This window comes from Pempheris klunzingeri, unplaced genomic scaffold, assembly GCF_042242105.1.
Source record: "Pempheris klunzingeri isolate RE-2024b unplaced genomic scaffold, fPemKlu1.hap1 Scaffold_61, whole genome shotgun sequence".
NCBI lineage: Eukaryota > Metazoa > Chordata > Actinopteri > Acropomatiformes > Pempheridae > Pempheris > Pempheris klunzingeri.
In genome coordinates, this window is record NW_027254965.1 from 32571 (window position 1) to 57236 (window position 24666).

General features: G+C 41.0%; 1 protein-coding gene across 1 annotated transcript; it reads left to right on the plus strand.

Moving 5' to 3' along the window:
- Window positions 1-1621: 1621 nt before the first annotated feature.
- LOC139224824 (semaphorin-3D-like) lies at window positions 1622-24430 on the plus strand. Its single transcript, XM_070856132.1, has 17 exons — window positions 1622-1839; window positions 5670-5830; window positions 8128-8190; window positions 8311-8430; window positions 8542-8635; window positions 9186-9314; window positions 11341-11477; window positions 13241-13355; window positions 13604-13673; window positions 13772-13916; window positions 14520-14742; window positions 15127-15215; window positions 15474-15515; window positions 16291-16448; window positions 18362-18423; window positions 18622-18761; window positions 23972-24430. The coding sequence occupies exons 1-17, from the start codon at window positions 1635-1637 to the stop codon at window positions 24428-24430; spliced, it is 2412 nt and encodes an 803-aa protein (XP_070712233.1). The 5' UTR covers window positions 1622-1634.
- Window positions 24431-24666: the final 236 nt, after the last annotated feature.

Genomic DNA, 24666 nt, shown 5'->3' on the forward strand with positions numbered 1-24666 from the left:
TGCACGGATTTAAACCTGCTCACTTTCTCACTCTCTTTGCTGATTGCCCATCCATCACACACAGCTCCATATCTGTATTTCTAACCCTGAAGGTGTGAAGGTGCCTCAATTTGTCATCTTAAATAAACAGCAGTCTGTTTATCAGTGCCTAATCCTGAGTCCTTTCAGTTTAACGCTGCGGGGTGCTTGGATGGGTGCCACTCTGCCCTGATTCTCAGTAATGAACTCAAATTTCAAACACCGGATGACAAAACCAGACAGGGAAAATAAATGAAGTGAAATGAGCTTGACTATTACAGCTTGTATCTGTCTGCCAACATGCCATTTTACATTTTATCATGCAATGCAAATCTGTATGCGCAGATGTGAATGTGATCAGAATGTCACCTTTAATTCCTTTAATTTCCAAGATGCTGCACAGACAATATTTGTCCCAGAAGGTGATTGTGTCTTCTTTTGTCTATATGTCCAATTGCTCCAACTAGGAGCATAATGTTTGGTTTCAGCAGATACTTGAGCATAAGTGCCACATTGCAACTATTAATCTTAGCTGACATTGTTTATGTTGATGTGTGTTATCTGAGATGGGGGTGGAAGGAAAGTAATGAGGGAGATGTAACAATATGGTTGTAAGGGGGAGACATTCTTTTGGTACATTAATTAATTTCTTTATTGATTTTCTGGTTAATTAGTAGCTTGAAGTGCTGTAGGACTGACGGTTAAAAACACTGTAGCATACGTGCCTCTTAATGGAGAGCATCACCAGAGAAAAGATCTCTGCAGACTTATCAGTTGCATGCCCTTCAATACCTCCTGTGTCTGTTGATGATCATGTTCCTTAATCACAAATTTATTTAAATGGACAACTTTTTAATCCCAATGAAACTTTTTCACAGTTGCATGTTTCCAACGCTTAAATGCTAAAGTTCCCTACTGACATAATCAAAAATATGCCGCAATGATTTCACTCTGTCCCGTGTTGAATTAGTGCACATCGCTCAAGTTCTCCTTGCTTGTTAGTGACAGAAAAGCCAGTCAGTGTTCCCATGTTCACTCACACGGCTCACTTTCCTTTGGGCGTGAATGTCTGTGCTACAGGGCCCTTTAATTCACTGTGAAGTCCTTAACAGGGCATGCTCAATTTTTTACAGGACATAAAGGAGGATTTGACAAGGTCATCAGCCAATGCTAAAACTACTGCCGAATAGCCTTTAGCTAAATAATTAAGTGAGTTATCAAAGTAGAAAGAGGATGGAGGAGAGAGAGAAGCTGCAAGAGGCACAGCGGAGTGAAGGATACTAGAATGTGACTGTTTTGCTAGCCTGACCTTTGTTTTGGGCAAACAGATTTAGAGGCGACACAAAAGGAAAACCAGTGACAGGCAACAGCTGATGTAGGACGACTAAAGAGAAGGGACATGCCTGTAGGGCACCATGGTGAAACAGCTGAAGAGCCACAACAGAAACTTGTGTACATATCCTGCGTGAAGTTAGATGAGACTGCGCACACACACACACACACACACACACACACACTTATGATTGCTCCTCCCTTGCTTGACTTTTTTCTCCGGTCTCTCTCCAGGGTTGCAGAAACGGACAGAGTGAAAACGGAGCAGGATCACTCCACACACCATGAAGACAGACTCTGGCAATCAGAGTCTGAATGAAATTGGGGCTCCTCACTGCATGTCTGGCAGTAATTACGATGGCAAAGGGAAGAGGATTAAGGTACTATCCCATCCAGGGGTCCTGCTAGTGGGATTGGTGGTGTTGGCCACCTTCCCCTTTGGAGCAAGCACCAAACAAAGTGTCCCCAGGGTCAAACTCAGTCACAGAGGTAAGAACTAAAATACTGTTGATTTGTCTGTTGATTTTATTTTTGTTACACATTTACATTAACATTGATACTTTTATGTTATTACAGTATGTGTCTATGGTAGTACAAGAGCAAAATAAAATTTGGATATTTTGATGTCATTTAATATATTTCATCATCAGTGCAACATGGCATCATCAATGTACTTCCACCTAGCTAGAGTTAAGGTTAAAGCTGCTTGAGATTTATGATTCTGTTGACTCATACCTTTGATTCTCTTGATTTCTTTCTGTTAGGATTTTAGCCATTCAGCGTGCATCTTCAAAGGCTATGTCTAGCTTTGTCTCTCTTTCTCTGTAACATTTTTGTCTCCACTTGTCTCCATCTCTCTTGTGACTTTGTACACACATCCAAGAGGAAAAGTGAAAAGAGGGCTTAGTAGACTCAGTTGCACTGTTAAAGTAAATGACGTTTGAAACTTCACTGTAAAGTAGAGTGAGAGATTTAAGACTTACTTGCTGATCCATTAGACCGTTTCAACCTTCTCTGTTTGTCACCTTTGATGACAAGGATGTTTACTGGTCACTTTATTGCAAACATGAATGCAAACTCTTAATCCTCTTATTGGCATAACTTTATTACATAAACCTCCCGTCAGTTTTCATGAAATGAAGTGTTGTTGCAGTCCAGTCTATATTTCTTAATCACATGCAGAACATACATTTCATGTTGATGCTCCTGGTCCATAAGAGACTGCCTGTCAATCTGTTGTGTGTATATTAGCAGGCCCCGGCAATAAGCACTGTGTCCATGTGTTTAGTTTTGTGTTAACTGAGTCTGCTTGCTCTGTGCCACCAGGGAAAAGCTAAATTATTGCTGCCCTTAAAACCCATTCTAAACACCAGTGCAAACTTTACTTCAAAGTCTCCATCCCTCATTCCATGTATCAGCTACAAGAAACCACACAAATGAACTTCAGTCTTACTCCATAAAATTGAATCCCCACTGTGACCTAAAAGTAAACTCAGTCTGACTTCAACCTCCAAAAGCTTCCAAAGGCTTCCAAAACCCAGTATGGCTGGAAATAGATACACATGCATGTCCTGAGTGTCCAACATAAATATATGTAAGTAACTGCAGGAATAATGATTGCTAGGGACAGTGTTTATACAGCAACAGGGCTAGTACTACGATCTACTGTATGTCTCATTTTATGTTTGTTACAAACCAACAAGTTGACAAAATAAGTTATTTCATAATTTCATATATGATGGAGCCATATATCTGAGACAACTTTTTTGATACTCTATCAGGGTGTGTCTATTGGCTTTGACTATTAGCACAGCTGACTAAACTTTGCTGTTCATTCAAGAGAACGGACGTCTGACTATTCAGTTTCCTTTGGATCTCAGATTAACAGCAGTAGAACAATGTCCATGTTTGGCTCTCTCACTCTGAAGCAAATGACTGAAGCAAAAAAGAATCTATCAAAAGCAAAATCACCTCTGACCCAGTGCACACGTCATGCACACATCGTGTGATGATGTCTCATCAGTGCACACTCTTCAAAAGCAACACCACCCAGCAGTGGTCACTCTTCAAACATCGCATCAACCTCCTGTGAAAGCACGGCTTCGGCGAGTGAAGGGTGAAACGATCAAAGTGAAATCATCCCTGATTGAGTGAACAACTCCAAAACAACTGCGTTCTTCTCCAAACTTACAGACTTTACTCTGAAAAACACGTCGTGAGGCACAAGTTCACCCTGAGTCACAAGAGAGATGACATGGCCTTCTGCCAAATGCGAAGTAAAATCATCTGGTCATAATTTATATATTTTTGATATGGTGCACATTCAGATTGTTGTGAAGTCTTTGTTCTTAATGTGCAACCAGAGGGATTAACTTACACCACATGTATTCTATCCATGGTCTTACTCAAAAGCTACAGTTTATTAGTCCCTTACAATAGAAAGTCAATTTATAGGACACTTTGCTTCTACTTGTAAACAGTTGCACAATATCTTATATCCATTTAGTGAGCAAAGTAACTTAACATAACAGAATCAAATCTCATTTCAGTGAATTATATCTTAGTTCCTGCTCAACATTGCTTTTTGACTTTTTGAACATTTTATACTGGCTGTGACGTTAGTGTATTCTGAAACCATGGACAGAACATCCTACATTGCATATTAATAGCAGACACATGGCTGTGACACGTGCAACATGAAAACAGCAGCCTCATTTCAGCTAGCCTCAATGCTGAGTACAGTGATCAGTAGGTTAATTCTTATGAATATCGTTCAAATTCCTGCTTAAATTATGTGACTCTTGTCTTTCTTTCCCACTTAATGCTCTTGTTTCAACTTCAGACAAAAGGCAACAATGCAGTTGATAAAGCATCACTGCTCTCATCATATGTCACTGTAGGTGGTCTGCACAGTAACAGACATTATAGTATTATAGAGCTTAAATCTAATTCAGCAGAGCCTAAACCTGTTGGCAGCAAGTTAGCGTGGTGATGTCATTCTAAAATAAATGTGTGCTTGAGAGTATTGCAGAGCAGTAGCAGAGAAGTTGATCAAGAGTTGGGGTAGGGGGTTTAGGGCTCTCCTCTTTGGAGAAAGGTGTGGAGCACTATGCTTATCGGCAGCAGCTAAGCAGGCTGTTTCAATGGGCTCATAGTGGCTGTGTGTTTACAGAACAGATTAGCGTTAGCAAAGGGCTAGCAGGCCTAATCTCTCTGCAAGGTTTAGTCTGCTTGGGGCATGATGTGTGTGTGTGGGGAGGTGAAAGATATGAGCATGTGGGGGTACTGTGTGTGTGAGCTTGTGTATTGGAGGAGGTATTAAGTAGGATTGTGTGGTGTGGAGGGGTCCTAGAAGTTCAAATATTGAAGGTTGGTAACCTCTCCAATCCTTCTCACCAAGAGGGTAATCACAATGTCAATCCTTTCAGAATGACTCCCACAGGACTCCCCCGCATTGAGCCAGTGTTTATCCAAGGCATGTTGCTATACTGGCGTCCTGGAAAGAGCCTGGTGATAGAAGAGATTTCCTTAGATCAAGGAGATCAAGGACACAGCACTGAGCTGAGAATGTAGTCAGTAGTCAGCTCCCAGAAATGGACCTTGGAAGCTGGGAGACCAAACACCAACCTATACTAATGGAAACTGCCTGTATACAGTATAATCGAACTCCTTTTTTAACCATTTATTTTAGGTGTTACATCTGTGCAAAAGTCAACTGTTAACTATATCATAATCTAGTGGGTGTGCAACCGGTATTCCACCTGCTCTTATCATATCCTTATATTATATTGCCCATGACAGGCAACCACAACTTGGTTTATGATGATGTGATGTCATATGCAGATGATAGATAATCAGACAGGTAGATAGATAATCAGACAGGTAGTTCTAGAGCAAATAAAACACTTTCTCCTTTTAAACTGTTGCCTTTAAATTGAGAGATATCTTTGTGGTTAACAAAGCAATGAAAATACCCTGATAAAGATATCTCATAATGCATCTACTGAAGTGTCAGATTCTTACTGTATCTCTTCTCAATCAGCATGCGTAGCTAAGGTGTTGAACCACAGAGGATTAGGTAGTTTCAAGTCAAGCCAAGACACGTTTTTGTCTGGATGAGGAAACCCTCTGCTTGTTTTGGGGATTTTGTTATGAGTGAGCTGCAGGGATAATCCTGCTGAAATATCTTTTCCAACAAACTGTAATTCAATGCTACGTGGTGCATTTTTAAACCTAAGCTATATGTATACACAATACTGCAGGGATTTATTAATCTCTTTGTTTGCCTCTGTGTCTATCTTTCACTCTCTTTGGGCCAGAACTGCTGCAAGCTGGCAGTTTATCTCTGTTTTTGGGCTCCTCCGATGGCCTCCACTCCCACTCGCTGATGTTGGATGAGGAGAGAGGTCGTCTTCTGTTGGGAGCCAGGGATCACATCTACCTGCTTGACCCCGACAACCTGGCCAGAGCCTCCAGAAAGGTATGCTGGGTACACTATGCTGGGAAGAATAGGAATGTGCAAATTCAAACTCAGATTTCAGGACAAAGAATGTCCAAGAATGAATGTAGTGCAATGAGTAAATCAGCAGCGTTTTCTTTTGTAGGTATTCAGGCCATTTACTATACTTGAAAAGCTGTTTAGGCAGACTTTGAGATGTTTACAGCAGTTTTAAGGGTCCCCACACCCTCTGACAGAAGGAGAATGCAGGAAGAAATTCAAGTTTAAACAGAAGATGGAGTATCTTCTCCTCACACAGGCTGGCCCAGTCCTCAGGCATGTAAAGTCCTGCTCGCAGTCACTTGGAACATTCTAATAACCTTGCATGCAGCGGCTAATTATTAAAGAGACAGTCATTTAGCTTGAGCTCATAGCACTTATACCTATCTTACCCTTAAGTGCAGTGATGTAACGTGTTTCTTTTCCATTACTGTGTTGCTAAGCTGAAATACACTCAGGCGTGTATTGTTTTAGAGAAGAGCTCACCTTTCAGTCAGCAGCAGTCTGAAACTGTCTGTCTGGTGAGGTCAGGGTCACGATGTTGGAGGGCACACACACACACACACACAGTACATATGCACACTCACACATATACACAAACACACAAATGCATTTGGACGGAGGCCACATGTTGTAGACGTGAGTGTGTGTTTATGCAGCTGAGGTTGATACGCAAGTGGGACGACAGTGTGTTTATTTGATTTTTATCTGGTTGTTTTAACTTTTAGTCTTGCTCTCAAAGTGTTGCCTTTCTGTTGCCTCTTTGGTCATTGATACTGATGCCACAAAGATATGCACCAAAAGTCTAATTCTCCTTTGAGCCCTTTCGGACCAGACCTTCTCAGTGAATATGATCTCGAGACACAAACTCTGTGTTTATCAGTTAATGAAGAGGCATACCTGGAAAGGGACCCTCTGGCACTAAAACACAACCAGATATTCTGTTAACAAGCATTCTAGTTATTTTACCTTGATTTTCAGGCGATAGCTGCTATGTTGAAAACTTTCTACCAAAGTCTTTAAATATCTCCATATGCTGTAGTAAAAGTGGGCCACTGATCATTTCATATGCAGCATTTCAAAACCAGTTTAAGCCCTACACAAGGGCCACACACTGTACTCAGTCAACATATCACGTTGTAACACTGGTTTTCTGTATGAATTCCTCAGCGGCATGCAATTATTTAGAATCATGAGATGTTTTAATATTTGTGTCAGCATGTTTGCATGCGTGTTCAAGCTCTGTCGACCCATGAAAAAGTTTGGCGATAGCTCTCCTTGGTAGGATTTAGGGGAGGTAACACGTTAAGTACATAAGCCTGTTATAACACATGTGTGAACATGGCGGGGTACATTGAAGGGACACTGGATGCTATACATCCAGTGCCCGCCTGTGCCAGCACCTAGAGGTGTTAATTGTTGTATAAGTCAGATCAGTTGTTTCATAATCCCCCAAATGCCAAAGAGAGAGGTGAGGAGTGGACATTTAGCCTGTGCTCTTAAATGATTTCATTTAGATTTTCAACAGACACCAAAGATAAAAAAAATTAAGTATAAAATTAAGTAATTAATTAAGTATACACTTGCAAATAACTGAATGCAAACCATAAAACATCAGAATGAAACAGACATCAACAATAATTATGGTAAAAACAAAATATTGTTTCTTTAAAAGTGATTTGACGTAACAAAGAAGCGGTTTGCAGTTCTCTAGCAGTTTGCTCCAGAGTTGAGGGGCCCTGATTGAAAAGACCCAGTCTCCTCTTGCTTTTAGCTGTTAAAAACCACTACAAAGGACCTTCTGGAGAATCTTGAGCTGTATTTGGGCTCCTATCAGGTTAGAGGGTCAGAGGTTTATTCAGTAGGACCCTTTAAAGTGATCCATAAAATTTTATATTCCACTCTAAAATGCATTAAGTAGCCAGCATAGAGATGCTAAAATGGGAGTATTGTGCACTCACCATGCAGACATTGTGAGAAGTCTGGCAGCTGCATTTGGAATATATTGCAGCTTGAACACATTATATTGTTATTTTACTGGCTTAAAGAGGCACAAAGCGCGTTGCAACAGTCTGGGAGAGATTTAATGGAAAGTCTTAATTCAAATACTGTCCCAGTTTTTTGTAGACAAAAACGCTCTAAACTTAAAAACTTGAATTATAGTAGCATATAAATGGAAATAACTGTATGAGGACTGATTCATGATCCGGAGTTCACGTCTCACATGATGAATTATGAGAAATGTGAAATGTTTCTCTTTTTATTTTATCTGTCATTAGATTCACTGGCCTGCTCCCCGGGACCGAGTTGAAATGTGCAAACTAGCCGGCAAACATGCAAATGTAAGTGTTTCTAAAAAAACTGAAATATAAACTCGTTGGCTGTAATACACAGAATGCCTGTTCAGCCAGCCTCTCTGTAATATTTCATCCCTATGTTTGTTCTGTCCCTGCTTGTCTTAGTTGGAGTGCGCTAACTTTGTCAGGGTACTCCACAACTACAACCGAACTCATGTCTATGCCTGTGGGACAGGAGCCTTCCATCCCAACTGTGCTTTCATTGAAATCACCGGCCGCAGACAGGTAAATTAGACATGCATGTGTGAATGTCAGCAGGACTGATTTTTGGCATGAATTCAGGAGTTGGATTTAAATTTTTGAAAGTGATACACTATCTTCCTTTTCGCCTCTCAGGATGGTGTGTTCCAACTACTGTCTAGCACAGTGGAGTCCGGCAGATTGAAATGTCCTTTTGATCCCTTGCAGCCATTCACCTCAATCCTCACAGGTAAGACGAGCCTGGCAGTCCTCCGCCTGCCTTATCTCTCGTGCACCAGAATTTTATTGCTGCGCTGCACCATTTACCCAGGAATAAAATGATGTTTCTCCTAAAGTCTACTCAGTTGTTTAAGTACATTTGTATTCATGTATTTTCTTTCCCAGCACTTTTCTGCGAATTATTTTAGTCAAGAAAGAGGCAAGCAATTATTTCTCAGGCAGCAGCAAAGTTACTTGGCAAAGAATTGTAAACAACAAGTGATTTTTAGCCTTATCTCCATTTCATATGTTTGTTTCTTGAAATCTTTCTCAGTCTGTGTGTGTTTGTGTGTGGGTTCACTGAGACAGCACACTGAAATGGTAAAAGATAAATAGTACTTTAAACGGTCAAATCTGTTTTCTGATATGTCTTTATTATGTGCATATTAAACAGGATTGTAAAAATGTAAAACAAAGAATCTATAGCTATTTGACTTTTCCTATACAATAATATAGTATATGTGTTGATTTCTGAATATCTTAATGTCATGATTGATTGACCCTCTGTGTAATTGGTCCAGATCAGTATCTGTATGCGGGCACATCTTCAGACTTCCTGGGCAAAGACACAACATTCACACGCTCCCTTGGCCCTCCACCTGACCAGCACTTCATACGCACAGACATCTCTGAAGACTACTGGATCAATGGTACGGACATGCTTGCACATATCCACATTAACACGCTGAGTGCACTCAAAACTTGTTATTGCTTTTTCTTCAAACTTCCAGCCTCTCTACTGATACAAAGAGCCTCTCTGTGCCCTCAGGACGGTTATTGGCATTCCACCGCAGAGGAGACAGCCCACTTATTCATTTAGCTGGAACTTTTAATACGAATGCCATAGCTGAACGGGGACCACACCTACAGGGGAATTTACAGTGTGTCACAAGGTTCACAGCCTTAGTCATACAACCGCATAGCCACACTCACATACACACAAGGGCATGGACAGTCATCACGAAGGAGGGAGTCTCCTCTCTGTATACATCTCCAGCCTCGAGTGTTTTACAGCCACTGATGGGTTGTCGTGTATCAGCAGTTGTCACTAGGATCTAAATCCTTACACATGGTCTCCACATTTCACAACCACACAGTCAAAGATGTTTGGAGTAATTATGTCTGTCTGTCAGTATACGTATACAGCATGTGATGGCGCGGGGCAGGCAGAGAGAAAGAGCACAGCATTTCTAGCGGTGTTTTCTGTCCCTGTGAGCCTGTGGAACATCTTTCTAGTGCTGCAGGACTAACAATGACCTTCTGTCGAGTGTGTTAGCAGTCGTACATTAAGCTGTTCCAGTTGGGGAATCACCCTCTGGTGGTTGGCTCGGCTTCCAGGGGTTGAGCTAATGTTGATGTAATGTCACTGCAACACTTAAGCCTTTGGACTAGTTCCCCCCTGAATCAGGACACTGATGGCAACATGCTGTTGGTTGTCTGCTTTTCCCACTATTTCCTGCATCATGTATAGTTTTTACTGTCCTTATTCTAGCACTACTTTGCAACACTGAGCAACATCATAAAATAGTAATTACCAATACAACATATTATATTTGTTTTTCTGATGCCTTAATTCATCAGCCTACATTTGATGTTAATAAAACTGACTTTACTACAATCTGTAAGCAGACATACTATTTACTGCTCTAAAGGTATCTAATATTCACTTGATAGCTACAGAAGATTTTGAATACAAAGATTAGATCATCTAATAAAATATGATACATTATCTTAGATGTTAGATATAGGACTTCAATACTTGTGTTGTTAAAGCTGCAATTATTAACATTTTTATATGAACAATGGGTCAAATGACTGTGTAACTCGTAGTGACCCTCAGAGGATTATAGCCCAACTCATAGTGTTTCGGTCCTTGTTTCGGTTTTATGGTAACTTTACTGTTTTTGTTAACTCAAAACCACTTTAATTAACACAATTTCCAGCTGAAACAAGCAGCTGTTTTCGACATAAAGAAGACTTTTTTTGTTGCTGTTGGTGGAGACCAAAGCAGAGCAAGAAGGGGAATGAATATTGGTCTTACATTCATCAAATAACCAGATGCATGACTGTGACTAATAAATGCTAATGTCTGCAGGATGTGTAATGGGCAACTGTTTGCTAACATGTTGAACTTTATAAGGTGGTTATATGTCAATGTTGTCAGCTTGTCCCTCTGCACAGACTTGTAATAATGTAATATTAATAATCAAATAATTCTGCTTTAAGGTTTTGAATGCAGAACTTTATGTATTGCTCATTTTAATTAAATGATCTGGATATGGTTTCAAACACTTGGGACACTGGAGTTTGAGCCTGGGTGTTCTAGCTAAATGATTCCAACACTGCTGCATAACAGATATTTCCAGACAGGCTGAAAATCACAGAGCACTAAACAAAACTTCTTTTAAACCAAGCTAGACATTCTAGCAAACACTATATTAGTCCGGGCATCAAATTGTATGGCAAGTCGAAGATTTATATGCAGCCCAAAGTTTATCTTAGTGAACAGAAATGGTAATAAATCAGATCTTTCTGGAGAGTACAGCAAGATTGTAAATAAGCATTTGCTAAGTGGAGTGTTAATGCCACCTCAAGGCTGCAGTGCATGGCAAAGCCATTACCTGACTTATTTTAACACTCTCCGCTCCCTCTCTCCTTTCCTCTCCATGTCTTTAGAGGCCAGGTTTATATCTGCTCACCCCATTGCAGACACCTACAATCCAGATGATGATAAGATATACTTTTTCTTCCGTGAGGTGTCGTGGGAAGGAAACGACAAGAGCATCCTGTCCCGAGTGGCTCGTGTGTGCAAGGTGAGATATTACACAGAGAGGTGTAGAAAGTGGGAGGTATACAGAAGCATGGAGGGAAGGTGATAATATGACAGATGGGTAGACAGGTAGGGGAGAGAGAAAGGGATGGAGGGTCTGTAAGTCCAACCAGGAGACGAGAAATGGTGCTTGGAAGAGGTACAACATAGTTGGACAATTGACAAGACAGTTGAACTGCATGACACTCTTGCAGTGTGTGGGAGAACTGAGTCATAACTCCTACATTGATCTGATCTGATAAGGATCTTTGTGTCGGCCTCTACAGAAGTGTTTTATGCCCCACCAGGAGGAGTCTGTCCTGATACATTATTCTTTTGTAGTCACCTGAAACTGTGTGCCAGGGGCAGTAAATCATGATTTTAGCCCCTTTGTGCTCCGCTGACAGGACATTCATAGTGCTGCTACGTACATTGTCACTGAGGTCGGTGTAGTTGAAAGATCTTTGTACTATCCCATTGTCTCCATTAAAAGTATTAGGTGATAAAAAAAAAGGATGTGTAGTTTTTTGTCCAATGCAATTTATAGCGAAAGGATTCACCCCATTGGAACACGGCCTATTTCTAGAAGCACATTGCTGAACTTCACGTTTGTACCTAAACTGAATAATTTTGACAATGCAAGCTTTCTCTCTGTTCATTTGTGAGATGCTGCAAGGCATTTGAGAAGCATATCATATTTCAGTGCCCATGAGGCTCTATTTGACAGTATGTCAAACAGTTGTAAGCTTGGATGGCACTGCACAGCTGAGTGAGGACAGAAGCAGGATAGATTCATGATTGGGGACCTTTTGTATACCGTACAGTGTGCCATTAGTCATTCCAAATGGGCCTAGCCCACACAGCAGTTTGCTATAAGCATTCGGAGGTCTATTGCTACATTCTTAGAGAAAAGCTTTCAGCGTATTTATGACTTGGGAGTAAGCTGTAAGGCAGACTGGAAGGAGATTCCTCTGGATTACAGCCCTCTCTCTTTCTCCCTCTTTCAGCTATCTCTCTCTTTTGGTCTTTGTATTTTTTCCTTCACTTTTGTTATCTGTAAGTATGTTTTTCCCTGCATGTAAAAGGAATGAGGGCACTTCACTTCAATCCTCTTTGAAGATTATCACCATTGTGAAACATCCTCATTAAGTGCTTACATTTTTTTTTGTTTCTCACAAGTGTGTTTTTGTGTGTGTACAACCGTAACGATCTGTTCTGTACCACTTGTTTTAATAGGGAGGTTCTCTTAAGTGTTCTATGCATTACAAAGAGGCGCACTTGAACGCTCTTGCCCTAGCTCAATCAAAAGGTCGCTGCTTAAAATACCAATTCATATGCTAAGATAAACCTGCATTATCAATCAGAAGCCTCACTTGATTTTATTACTCTCTTCCAACATGCTGCACTTCCATTTATTTCTCTTCTCCTTTGATGTCTTTCCCCCTTCTCTGTCTGTTTTCCACTCTTTCTCTTTCCTCTCCATTTTTAATTACTCGCGACTGTCATCATACTAACAAAAAGGAATTTTTTGTGCTGGTTAAATAAGCGGATCTAAACTAGCAGCATGTGGTTCACCTGTTTATTCTTCTAATTGGTGCAGGAAATCAGAGTCAGGCTGCGATGCTTAGTGTTGTCTCAGTGTTTAAGTCCATTAGATAGATTACAGTCAGATTGTGGCTAAGTACAAAGGGTGTATTATTGATTGTAATTGTCTTTTGGACAGCTGCTGACTATGGTTTAGTTATGGTGTATGTGGTTGTGTTTTAGAATGACGTGGGTGGGCTGAGAAGCCTGACCAATAAATGGACCACCTTCCTCAAAGCCAGACTTGTGTGTTCTATCCCTGGACCAGACGGAGTGGACACACACTTTGATGAGCTTCGTAAGTGACTGTTAGAAGAAGTGGAAATCAATAAATCAATAAACTGTGCTTTATCTTCCAGAAACTACCTTTGGAGTGCCACACCTTTTCAAAGTGATCAGTCTCCAATATTAGGCTGTAGTTGCTGCTTCATTTAAATAAAAATAAAGATATAACAAGGAGGTGCAACAAAATCTTTTCCGTGCACATAAAGTTAAATAAAGACTAAAAATTGATAACCTTCATGTTGCTTCCCCTCTTTCTCATAGAGGACATCTTTCTGCTCCCTACCAGAGACGACAAAAACCCCATAGTGTATGCAGTCTTTACCACCTCAAGGTAAGTTCAGCATTCAACACACCATCATCAACATCACCTGTGGTCTCTCCTTTTTTTTCTCTTACTTACCTGGTCTCTTGTTCCCACCTTCCTCTCAGCTCCGTTTTCCGTGGCTCAGCAGTTTGTGTGTACAGCATGGCAGACATAAGGGCTGTGTTTAACGGACCTTACGCTCACAAGGAGGGCCCCGACCACCGATGGGTAGAGTACGAGGGGAGGATACCGTATCCCCGTCCTGGAACGGTGCGTTGCCCCCTTGCAGATCACAGAGACAAACAGACAGCTCACTCTTAATCACTCTTGGCTAAAGATGATTCTCTTTTCATAAATCAGATGAATAAAATCCACAACTTTCAGGGTAATTACATAAAAATAAACATGGCCTAATTTAACAGTATGCCTTGGTGGACTCAAGGGTGAAATGTTCAAGATGCTTCAGGGTATGCATGCTCACATCTGCACATGCAACCTCATGATGTAAGACATAACCTTGGCCTGATGAGGTTACTCTGCATGTTAATCAGATTCTTGTTTCAAATTTGTTTACATAGTTAATGCAATCAAGGGAGGAACCGGGATGTATGGAGGATTAGGTGTATGCTCCAGGTGTACAGCTGAGTGAGCACTTTGTTTGAGCTATAATATACACAGAAAGGGGGAGCAGGAGTTACACAGATGTTCCAGATATGCTTTGGCTCCTGTTGCTCTTTATTTAACCACTAGAGGGAGACATGTGCCAAAAAAATTGTTAGAAGCAGTCAGCTGAAAAGAAAGAGAGGAACAAAAATTCAGGAGTGATTGTGAAACCTTTTTCACCAGATCAACATTTGATATTTTGTCCTTTAGTGTCCCAGCAAGACATATGATCCAAGGATCAAGACCACCAAGGACTTCCCAGATGAGGTGGTCAGCTTCATTCGATTCCACCCTCTTATGTATCGCTCTGTCTACCCTCTGACCGGCCGGCCCGTGTTCACACGTGTCAGAGTGGATTACACCCTGACTCAGATTGTGGTGGACAGAGTCTTGGCAGAGGATGGACAATATGAGGTCATGTTCCTTGGAACAGGTGAGATGCATGCCTCTCCTCCCGGTTGTCTCTTGAAATGGTACATCTGACCAGCAGAGGGCACTAGATCACTGTGGGTTTTCCTCAGCCTTTAACAGATTATGTTAATGCTATTATGGTCCCATGGATGGCAAAATTAATCAATGAAAGGTTGCACTTGGATCCAGTGTCGTGTCTTATGTCACAGCACTGGTTCATGTGCACATTTTAAACTTAATTTATGCATGAAATTCCCAAAATATAGTCTGAGAATGAGCCACTGTTTTCAATTCAATTGTATTAGTGCCTGAGAGAAAGGTGTGAGTGTGTGGTCTAGAAGTACTCATTTTCTTTGGTTATGCACTAATACCCATATATTCATACTCTATCCTGTCTCTGTCATAGATGCTGGCTCAATTCTGAAGGTGGTGAGCATCACTCAAGAGAATTGGTCAACAGAGGAAGTGGTGCTTGAAGAACTTCAAGTTTTCCAGGTTTGTGTACAACACAGCTACACACACACATATTCACGAATACAGAAACACAAGAACACACACTTTTATTCTCTTTTGATAGATGATGCCAACTGTTCTGCAGCCGTCCTCATGGGACATGTTGACTCTGTCGCTGATGGATTTTTCTGAGCTAATAATCAACAAACTCATCTGTTGTTTTTACTCAAGCAGCGCGCCGGCAATGTATGTTTGTTGAGTTGTTAAAGCTTTAAAGTTTGTTTGTTCTACTTTTTGCAGTTTCCCACTCCCATCCTCAGTATGGAGATGTCTTCAAAACAGGTTCGGCCTCATTCTCATCCATTGTATTCCCACGCTCCTACCGCATTATTTCTGCATGTCTCCTCTGCTCTCTGCCTTTATTCATGCCGCATACATTCAGTCTTGTGCATTTGCCTGATGTGGCACAAGACATATTGTTTTTTTATCCCCAATTCACTCACATATTCAATTCTCCTCTCTCTCTTTAGCCATCCCCATTTCATTTCAGCTCTCTCTCCCCCTTCTGCCTCATTATCTTAGGGTCAGGGGTGTCAGTAGACACTTCAACCCCAATCACAGCTTCCATTAATCTCCAGCAGCGCCTGACCTGCGTGTGTGTTTGTATGTGCATGCCCGCCAGTGTTTTCAGTGCTTGTTTTGAACTTCTTTTTTGGAATCTTGTTCATGCCAGATGAGTCAGAGCAGATCCTTCAGTCACATTTGTTAAAATGCCTGAAATCTCTGTGGTTTGTTTCAAGTTTCTGTCTAAGGTTTGGAATCTCAAATGACTTTTATTGTTATAACACCTTCACCAGCGATCCTTGACCCCAGTTATTCTCGAGTATAATTCACAATAGGAACTCTGAGGAAATTTATATGAAGAAGAAGACAACCTAAATCACAACACAAAAATCTTATGTTTCATGGTCTGCTTCTGTTGCTACAGTTTCTCTGAGTATATATTTCTTGCACCTCCAACCAAATGAATTTGCTTTATGGATAACAAACTTGAACTTGATGGTGATCTGTGTGTTTACCTTCCGTAAATCAGTGTGTGGTGTGTGTTTCACTATAGCAACAGCTGTACGTGGGTTCAAGTGAAGGTCTTGCGCAGGTCTCACTCAGCAGATGTCACCTGTATGGCCATGCCTGTGCTGAATGTTGCCTGGCACGAGACCCCTACTGTGCCTGGGATGGACACACATGCTCACGATACATCCCTGCATCCAAGAGGTATGCCAGACTCCACTCCAGCAAATCTACTTTGCTGAGTTGTAGTTGCTATGTGGCTTTACTGAAAGCATGACAATTTTCCTCATTTATTTAGAGCCTGTAGATGCATACATTCACAAGAAAAGTGTAGAACAGTTAAAGCATCAATCTGTAACTCTCTGCATATTAAAAGAATAGGAAAGGTGATGGAGTGTCAAGCATTGATTTTTGAAACTGTTTCACTTACAGTTACACAGCACTGGCATAGTCAACAAGACCTCACTCCAGCATACCGACAATTATGTAATATTTTATTAAAATGAAATATCAACAATAATCAAAAATCATAATGTTTCATTAAATTTGTGTGAATTATTTCTAACATTTAAGGTAATATACCATCACCCATTTGTTTTCAAATCTCCCGCTGTATCACCACTGTAAGTAAATACATTTCTCACACACATTTGTAATACATATCAGAACCTTTATGTAAACTTGATGTAGCATGATGATATGTGTGATCTGAAGAAAAGAAAAGAAATAGTCTATAAACTACTTCCATAAACTGATTTGATCTTTTGGTGTGTGTGTGTTCCCATGTCTGGCAGAGTTCATAGTTCTCTTTGGGTTCTCTTCACTTCTTCAGCATTTTTCTTTCCACAGGATATTTAGTCCAGTTGAGGCACTGATGCCGTTCCTCTGCTGATTAATGCTACTGTTATTTCACACCTCTAGAGTGTAGTTCTCGAGCGGCAAAAGCAAGTGTGTGCATACTGTATGTGTGTTTGTGTTTTTTGTGCACTTGCTTGCATGAATCGAGGCTTTACAGAATCTATACCCTACAGTTAGAGGTCAGAATGCCAGATTTTTGGCCAGTGGGGATGCTGTTATGGTTTGTTGAATGGCGGAGGCCCTGCATTTGGTCTCAAAGGCTCTTTGAAAGCTGATCTTCACAGTGTCGATGAGTATAGGCTACAGATGTCCCATTACATAGGACTGACGGGAGGTGGAGGAGGTGTAATCAATATAAACTGAAGGAGCCCAAGTGAGCAACACCCAGCTAGAGGCCAAATAAACTTGATTTTTTTTTTTTTTTTTACCATTACCTCTACTGCCAATTCCCTTGTATGGGGCATTTTTGCTAGGATAGCTAGGAAGCTAGGAAGTGTCAACATCTTGAAACAGGACAGATTAAGGCTGACTTCTTCACCTCAAGAAAATGGCATGTGATTGTAGCTCATAGAACTTGACAGACAGATAATAATAATAGACAATGATAGACAGCAACATTTTTTTTTATTGCTTTTAAGTTTTATACATGTTTAAATCACAATTTAATTGGTTGTGAAAAATTGTTGGTGGAGGTAAAAGTTAGGGATCTTCTAATGCTCACCACAGCCTTCCTATACAGAAAACATGCTAGTTTGAGATGTCTACCATTTATTAGCTTCTTTTCTACATTCATTTTTTGTATGTATGTATTTTATGTACTGTTTCAAGCTTTTCTAAAAAAAGAAATTGAATGATGTTCTGGTTGAAAAAAAAATCACTTAAATGTTATTCACATATTTAATTATTTCATATAAACTGTAAACCTCATACCTCTTTTTAAAAAAAATTGGTGTAAGGTACAAAATTTAAACAAGAATCACTGTTGCTTCTTGCATATTTTTGCATTCAGTTTGGAAATATTATCAGAAAAATGTCACTATTCTGTCAATATTTTGTGAAGAGCATAAAATATGGATTGTTGCTTTGATAACACTTCACTTTTCCTGGTGTTGGGTACTGAAGTTATGTACAGATAAGATTGTTAAGATTACTCTCAGTATTATACAGTACATGCTCAGCATTCAGGCATGCAAATAAAAAATAAAACGTAAAAAACCTCCCAAAAGACACTTGGTAAACTTTGTGTGTTTGTTCTTCAGGCGAGCCAGAAGACAGGATATCAAGCATGGAGACCCTGCCAGTCAGTGCTGGGACACAGACAGTACGCAGACTTTTCTCTTTTACGAAGTTCATCCTGTGTCTGTTTTTTTTATTTATTTTCTTTACAAGCTGTAAACACACATCTAGTGAACAGATGAATTGATAAGTTAACCGGTTACCAAAGGAAACCTGCACCATGTACCATGTTTAGAACAAGAGAAGGGACTCTTGGATCAATAATGGATCATGTTTTCTTTAGGTCTCTCTTTAAGCCGGGTGGAGGAGAGGGTCCTCTATGGGGTGCAGAGCAACTCCACCTTCCTTGAGTGCATCCCCAAATCTCAACAGGCCCAGATCCGGTGGTACATACAGAGACCCGGATCTGAACGCAGGGAGGAGGTCAGAGAGTGTGCTCATCTGCACGTGTTCACACACACACACACACACACACACACACACTCACATACATAAATTACAGCATCTTGCTCACTCTTTCCTTTGCTTCTTTGTGTTTCTTTCTCCACTCTCTCTGAAGTGTGACCGTCTGTTTTTGTTTTTCTTGCTTTTACTGTACTTGAGGGTTTACATTTTTCTTTTATGCCAGGTCACAAATCAGGGAAATTACTGGGCCGAAGACAGGTGTTTGCAACAATCATTTCTTAAATAAGTACTCCAGATCATCCAAAAACATCCTGACATACCTGACCTCAGTCTCACCAGCCATGAGGTCTGAGGCCTGAACCCATTAGCAACAGCAGGTCTTGTTTATCTTAGGGAAGATAAAAACAGTACTTGGACCAAGAGGATTCTGTTCACAGCTTGAATACCCAAAAGTCACATTAATTGAGGAATTATAGGTAATAAGGGAGCAGTCCAGGATGTCCCTAGTTCCTTGAATGATGTCATTTTTTGAGTGCCTCTGGCTTTCTGGAAATTTTCTGAAATTCCTCTGGGTGAGGAATGACTTAAACCAGACCCACCTGAAGGGGCTTGATGATGGGTCATTATCTATCCTGTGTGAAAAATGGGGAGAAAAGGAACATGGGATTCGCATTTTACCTGCATTTTTTGCATTTCTCATTCAGTGGCCAACTGCTTTTCCCTGTGGGCCTCTGTAGTTTATTTAAGGCTAGAGTACAGATTCTTCTAGTTGTGGTTTGGATGGCAAAGTAGAGTGGTGGATCAGAAATTATGTACACTAAAGCTTCACACAGAGCATTAAAACAAAAATGCTTAACACATTTAAGTTTAAAACTCAACAATCGTGGACCAGTTGGTGAAACAGTGCAGCAAACCTTCCTTTTATTAGGGCACATTGAAAGCTGAATTTCTAGCTGCTCTAGCTGCAAACAAAAGAAGTTAAAACAAATCTCAATGGTGCATATTGTGTTTGTTTACAAAGCTGTCATTATTTTGTTTTTGCTAATTATGATTGCATCGGACCAAATGCTCTTTAAAATCCAGATCCTAGGAGACAGGATGGTAGACACAGGAGGACATACAGATACACAGCAGTAATGTGTTTGTTTTTGAGGTGTTGAAAGGAAGTCATTGATGATGACACTTGTCTCCTGAATGAGACAACAGAGACCTGCTTACTCAGCACCTCGGTGCCCTCCCCTCCCCTATGAAAACATACAAACCTTCCTTCACCCATTGCGAGTGGCCAGCTTACCACTCAGCCCACACACTCCTCTTCCCTCTCCCCACCACACTTATTTACTCCCACAACTGGTCCCCCGTCCTCTCTCTCAGGGGTGAATGTAAACACACTGACAGGTGCAGAGGTCACTTAAGACCCATGTGTTCCTTTATTGTCCCGCACAGAAAAAAGCCCTGTGTTTCCTCTGTGCGTGCATGTGTGTGTGTGTGTGTTTCTTTATGATCCCCTACAGCAGAAATCATAACAGAGCGCTCCCTAGGGACAGCCATGTGTTTTGGGGTAATGAACACAATGGGGTGTTTTCTGTGTTTGTGTGTCTAGGCACGCAATGATATGTGACCTATTGTACTCTAGACAAAGTGATGAAGGAGTGAATGCAGGAGTTCTTCCTCCTTCAGACTTGTTATGTGATAGACACAGAAGCTAAACAAATAAAGCTGGATGCACAGAATACGATGGATCAACAGCAAGGTCAGTGGTGTTTAGAATGGCAGATGTTGGAGGAGGATGTACATAAACATTTCTAGGTGACTGAATTTAAGCTCTCTGTCTCCTCTGTCAGTGAAAAGGTGAGTGAGCCACCACATGAACTGACTGATATACTGACATTGTTAGTGCAGTGACTACTATAGAAATCAGATGGTTGATTATGATTCCAACAATGCTTTGGGTGGGAAAAAGAGAAATATTTAAATTGGCAAACACAGCTTTATAGTAACAGTCTTTAGGTAAATAAATAAATAAATAAAAGTAATTCTTTGGCAGGGAAGCCAGTGAACCTCTCGGATGTTAAAATACCTAAGACAAAAGGAAACTGCAGCACAAAAGCTTGGGTTTTCAAGTAATTATACAAAGACTAATCTGCTAGACTAATTGTTTCAACTGATGAGCTAATAAATTAACATTTAATTAACATGTCAGACTACAAACATGGCTTTCAAACTGAACAGGAAAAATAAGAAGTAGTTGGGAAATATTTTCTTAATCCTCGGTACACTGAGAGTCTGATGCCTGAAAAAGTTTCACCTCTCCACTGTACTCACAGGCAACTTGTCTTTAGCTCTAATATAAATGCTGGTTAGTTTCAACTCCTTTCACTGCTTTTTTCTCATGTGGGTTGATATTTACAATAAGGCACATGATTTATCATGTTCTTGGCTGAACCCCAGCATTGCTGCTGACACTCAAAACAAAGTAGAGGAGTTCAAGTGACTTCCACCAAACTAGACTTTCTCAAATGATGGGAGACATTAGTTACGGCATGTTTTTCAAAGTATCTTTATCTGAGTCTCTGCGCTTGGAAGATGTTCAAATAGCTTTCTTGTAATTGATACTATTTGGCTTTTTTGGTCAACACTTTCCTCATCTCTATCCGGTGACATGACTATGACCGGGTTTTAGTCACTGTTTTCTCTTTCTTGTTTCTGTCAACACGTTGGTGATGCTTTTTTACTGACAGCTGTGTCAAATGCAAAAAAAAGATGATCATTGTTAACAATTATTCTGGTTTTAAAACTATTTTCTGACTCTACATGAGGGACCCTTACATCACAGAAACACGGGAGTCATGAAAAAGATGTCTTGAATTAATTTACTCCATCTTGTAGTTGGGCTTGGTGCCCCTCTTGTGGGGCAGTGTGGTCCACCTGCTCTCACAGCTGAACATGTGGTGTTGGAGCAGATGATGTCTGGTGTGTGTGGCTCATTTCAACCTCTTACTCTCTGAGCTTTTCTTCCCATTGTGTTTCCTTCTGTCTGTCATCCCCTTTCCTCTCCTGTCCCTCGACCTTCTTCACCAGTACCTTAATCTTTCCACACTTCATTCCTGCATTCATAGTCCTAATTCCTCCTACTTTGTTTCCCTGTGCTTTTTGCGTTGTCTCCACAGTATCCCACAGTCTCTTCCCTTCTCTGTTTCACTCCACACTTTCTGCCTCCTGATGGGTTTTGATAAAGGAATCCTTGACCAGCTGCTCACAGCACCTGCAGCCTGCCCTAATACTTATTTTCGTCCTACACTCATACACACACTCCCTCCTCTTATTCCCTTGTAAAAGTCAGCTATTAAAGATGTGAGCTGGAAGAGATTTCTCTGTCTTTCTCACAGCATGTGTGTGTGTGTGTGTGTGTGTGTGTTTGTGTGTGTGTGTGTTAGTGTGTGCAGGCACCTCCTGGAGCCTGGAATGCCTCCCCATTAGAAAATTTGTAATAAGAAAAGCATGGATCATGTTGAATTTTATACCATGGTGTTCATTAGAAACGAGCAGCGCTTTCGTGAAAGCATGGGATGGTCTTAACCTGTTAACTTTCAAAGTACTTACCCACACTTGTGATTCATTTAAAAGCTGTATTTCATTGGGTTGTTGTTCACACATACAAATATGCATCAAGGGTTTGTTGGCTTAATTAGATGACCAAATAAACACACACACACACACATACAGGGTTTAAATGTCTGGCATTGCCATTTAGTCACAGATGCCTTCATTTTGGATGGCAGAGGGGGGATGACATCCAAGGCACACAAATAAACACATAAATACTGACTGACTGATTTAATGAATGTGCCCAATGTCTTCATAGAGATTTTGCACGAGTGATATTTCATGTTTTGAATGTGTATCCCATGTGTTTTCTAAGGTCAGTCAGGTGTGTCGGGATACAAGAATGTGATAGGAGACAGACTAGTAATGTGGTTAAGGGTCGCGGTCCAAAGACCTGTGAGGTCTGTGGGTCTGCATCTGGCTGGATAACACATCATCAGTGTCAGACCTTGAAACCAGGTTCACATGCAGAAGGATATGGGAAAACAAAACCTCAACACACACACAGAGGCAAATATTCATGGTTTTCTACATGAAATTTACACCTGGGCCTCCTTCTTTAGCATTATTATCAGTTATACCTCTGGGGGGGTCAGAGCAAGGTTGTGGGACGTTTTCTTTTAAGGCATATACACATGCACAGAGACTAACATACTGGACACACACATGCTCATGCGCTCACGCTCTGGCTCTGTCCTCTGAACACAGCTGTGTTGCTTTAGGCCCTGACAGCAGCCATGCCAACTGATGAACCATGGTGGATGCTAAATGAAAAGAGTGGACCGTAAACATTAGCACGCTACTTAACCTTACACCTCAACAACAACCACACACAACCTTGTACTTCTATACCTGTGAGGACCTTCATTGACATAATGCATTCCCCAGCACCTTACCTAAGCTTAACCTTTACAACTAAACACCTTACCCTAACCTTAACCTAATTCTAACCGTAACCTTAAAACTCTGTCTGGACCCTCAAATAAGCCTTTGAAGTTGTGAGGAACTGCCAAAATGTCCTCTCTTTCAAAATATGTCCTCACTCCCAAGGTCTAAAACTCAAAATTGGTTCCCAGAAGATTAGCTGAACAAGTACATGCACTCACACACACGTACACACGCGTGCACATCCCAGCATTTTTGCCAAATGCCCTTTTTTGTGTTTGCTTACTGCTGACACTCATCATGCATCTCTTTACACCACATAATGACCTATGGCCCCCCACGCTGTGTGTGACACTCACCACACCCAGTTCAATATGTTTCCTGTTTCAGGGGTCATTACCATGTTAAATGCACCTTGGATACAAATCAGGCATGAAAATGTATGTGTGTACTCAGGGTGGCAGGTATCAAGCTGGTGTCTTGTAATGTGTAGTCATTCTGATTAATTGTTTGGGGGGTAGAGAGACACAGATTTTCTTGTGGTGTTGTAAAGGTTTGGATCTTGTATTTCAGTAAGGACAAAAATGCAAGGCCAATTTAAGAAAGCAATGCTTCACATCATTTTGTAAAATCAAGTTCTATTGTGTACTAGCTGGTCAGCCTGAGTGAAGGCAGCTGTAGTCGCACAACATTGTCCTTTGTAATGAAGCTCTAACATGTTTCTTTTTGTCTCCCAGGTCAGGCTAGATGATCGTGTTGTACACACAGATCGAGGTCTCCTGATTCGCTCCCTTCACACCTCTGATGCAGGTGTGTATGTCTGCGTGGCTCAAGAGCACACGCACTTCACCCACACTCTCCTCCGTCTCACGCTGCAACTTGTAACACATGGACAACTGGATGGGAAGCCTAAGCCCAGTGAAGACCCTGTGGTGGAGCTACGCCACAGCGCTGACTCCCGCCAGCGCTACAAAGACTACCTGAGAGTCATGAGCTCTCCCTTTAGTTCTTTGGAGGAGTACTGTGATTCACTGTGGCTGGAGAAGAGGCCTTCAAGGGTGCGAGGTCGAGGTTTAGGAGCTGGTAAATGGAAACATATTCAGGAAATGAAGAAGAGCAGGAATAGGAGACACCACAGAGAGAGGGAGGAAGAGTGGGGAAAACAAGGGAGGGTGGTGAGGACAGCAAAGCAGTGAGGCATAAGAAAATATAAAGATCATCCAACCAGCTGTTCGGTGGTTGGATGATGAAGCAGATATGACACTGACCTGCAAAATTGCAACTGACAGATCAGTCCACCACAAAGTAAAATGTGACTCAGCGCCAATGGGCTATGAAAGACTTAACATAGAGGTATACAGTTAAAAATAAACAAGCAATTATAACAACAAGGAGTATGAATTATTTTTCTAAATAACATGTTATTGAATAA

What these genes read in the sequence shown, in the direction of transcription:
- LOC139224824 (XM_070856132.1), top strand. Translation starts at nt 1,635, where the DNA reads ATGAAGACAGACTCTGGCAATCAGAGTCTGAATGAAATTGGGGCTCCT. An exon ending in AAATCACCGGCCGCAGACAG is followed by an intron (nt 8,431 to 8,541) that starts GTAAATTAGACA and finishes TTCGCCTCTCAG; the next exon opens with GATGGTGTGTTCCAACTACT. An exon ending in CACACACTTTGATGAGCTTC is followed by an intron (nt 13,356 to 13,603) that starts GTAAGTGACTGT and finishes TCTTTCTCATAG; the next exon opens with AGGACATCTTTCTGCTCCCT.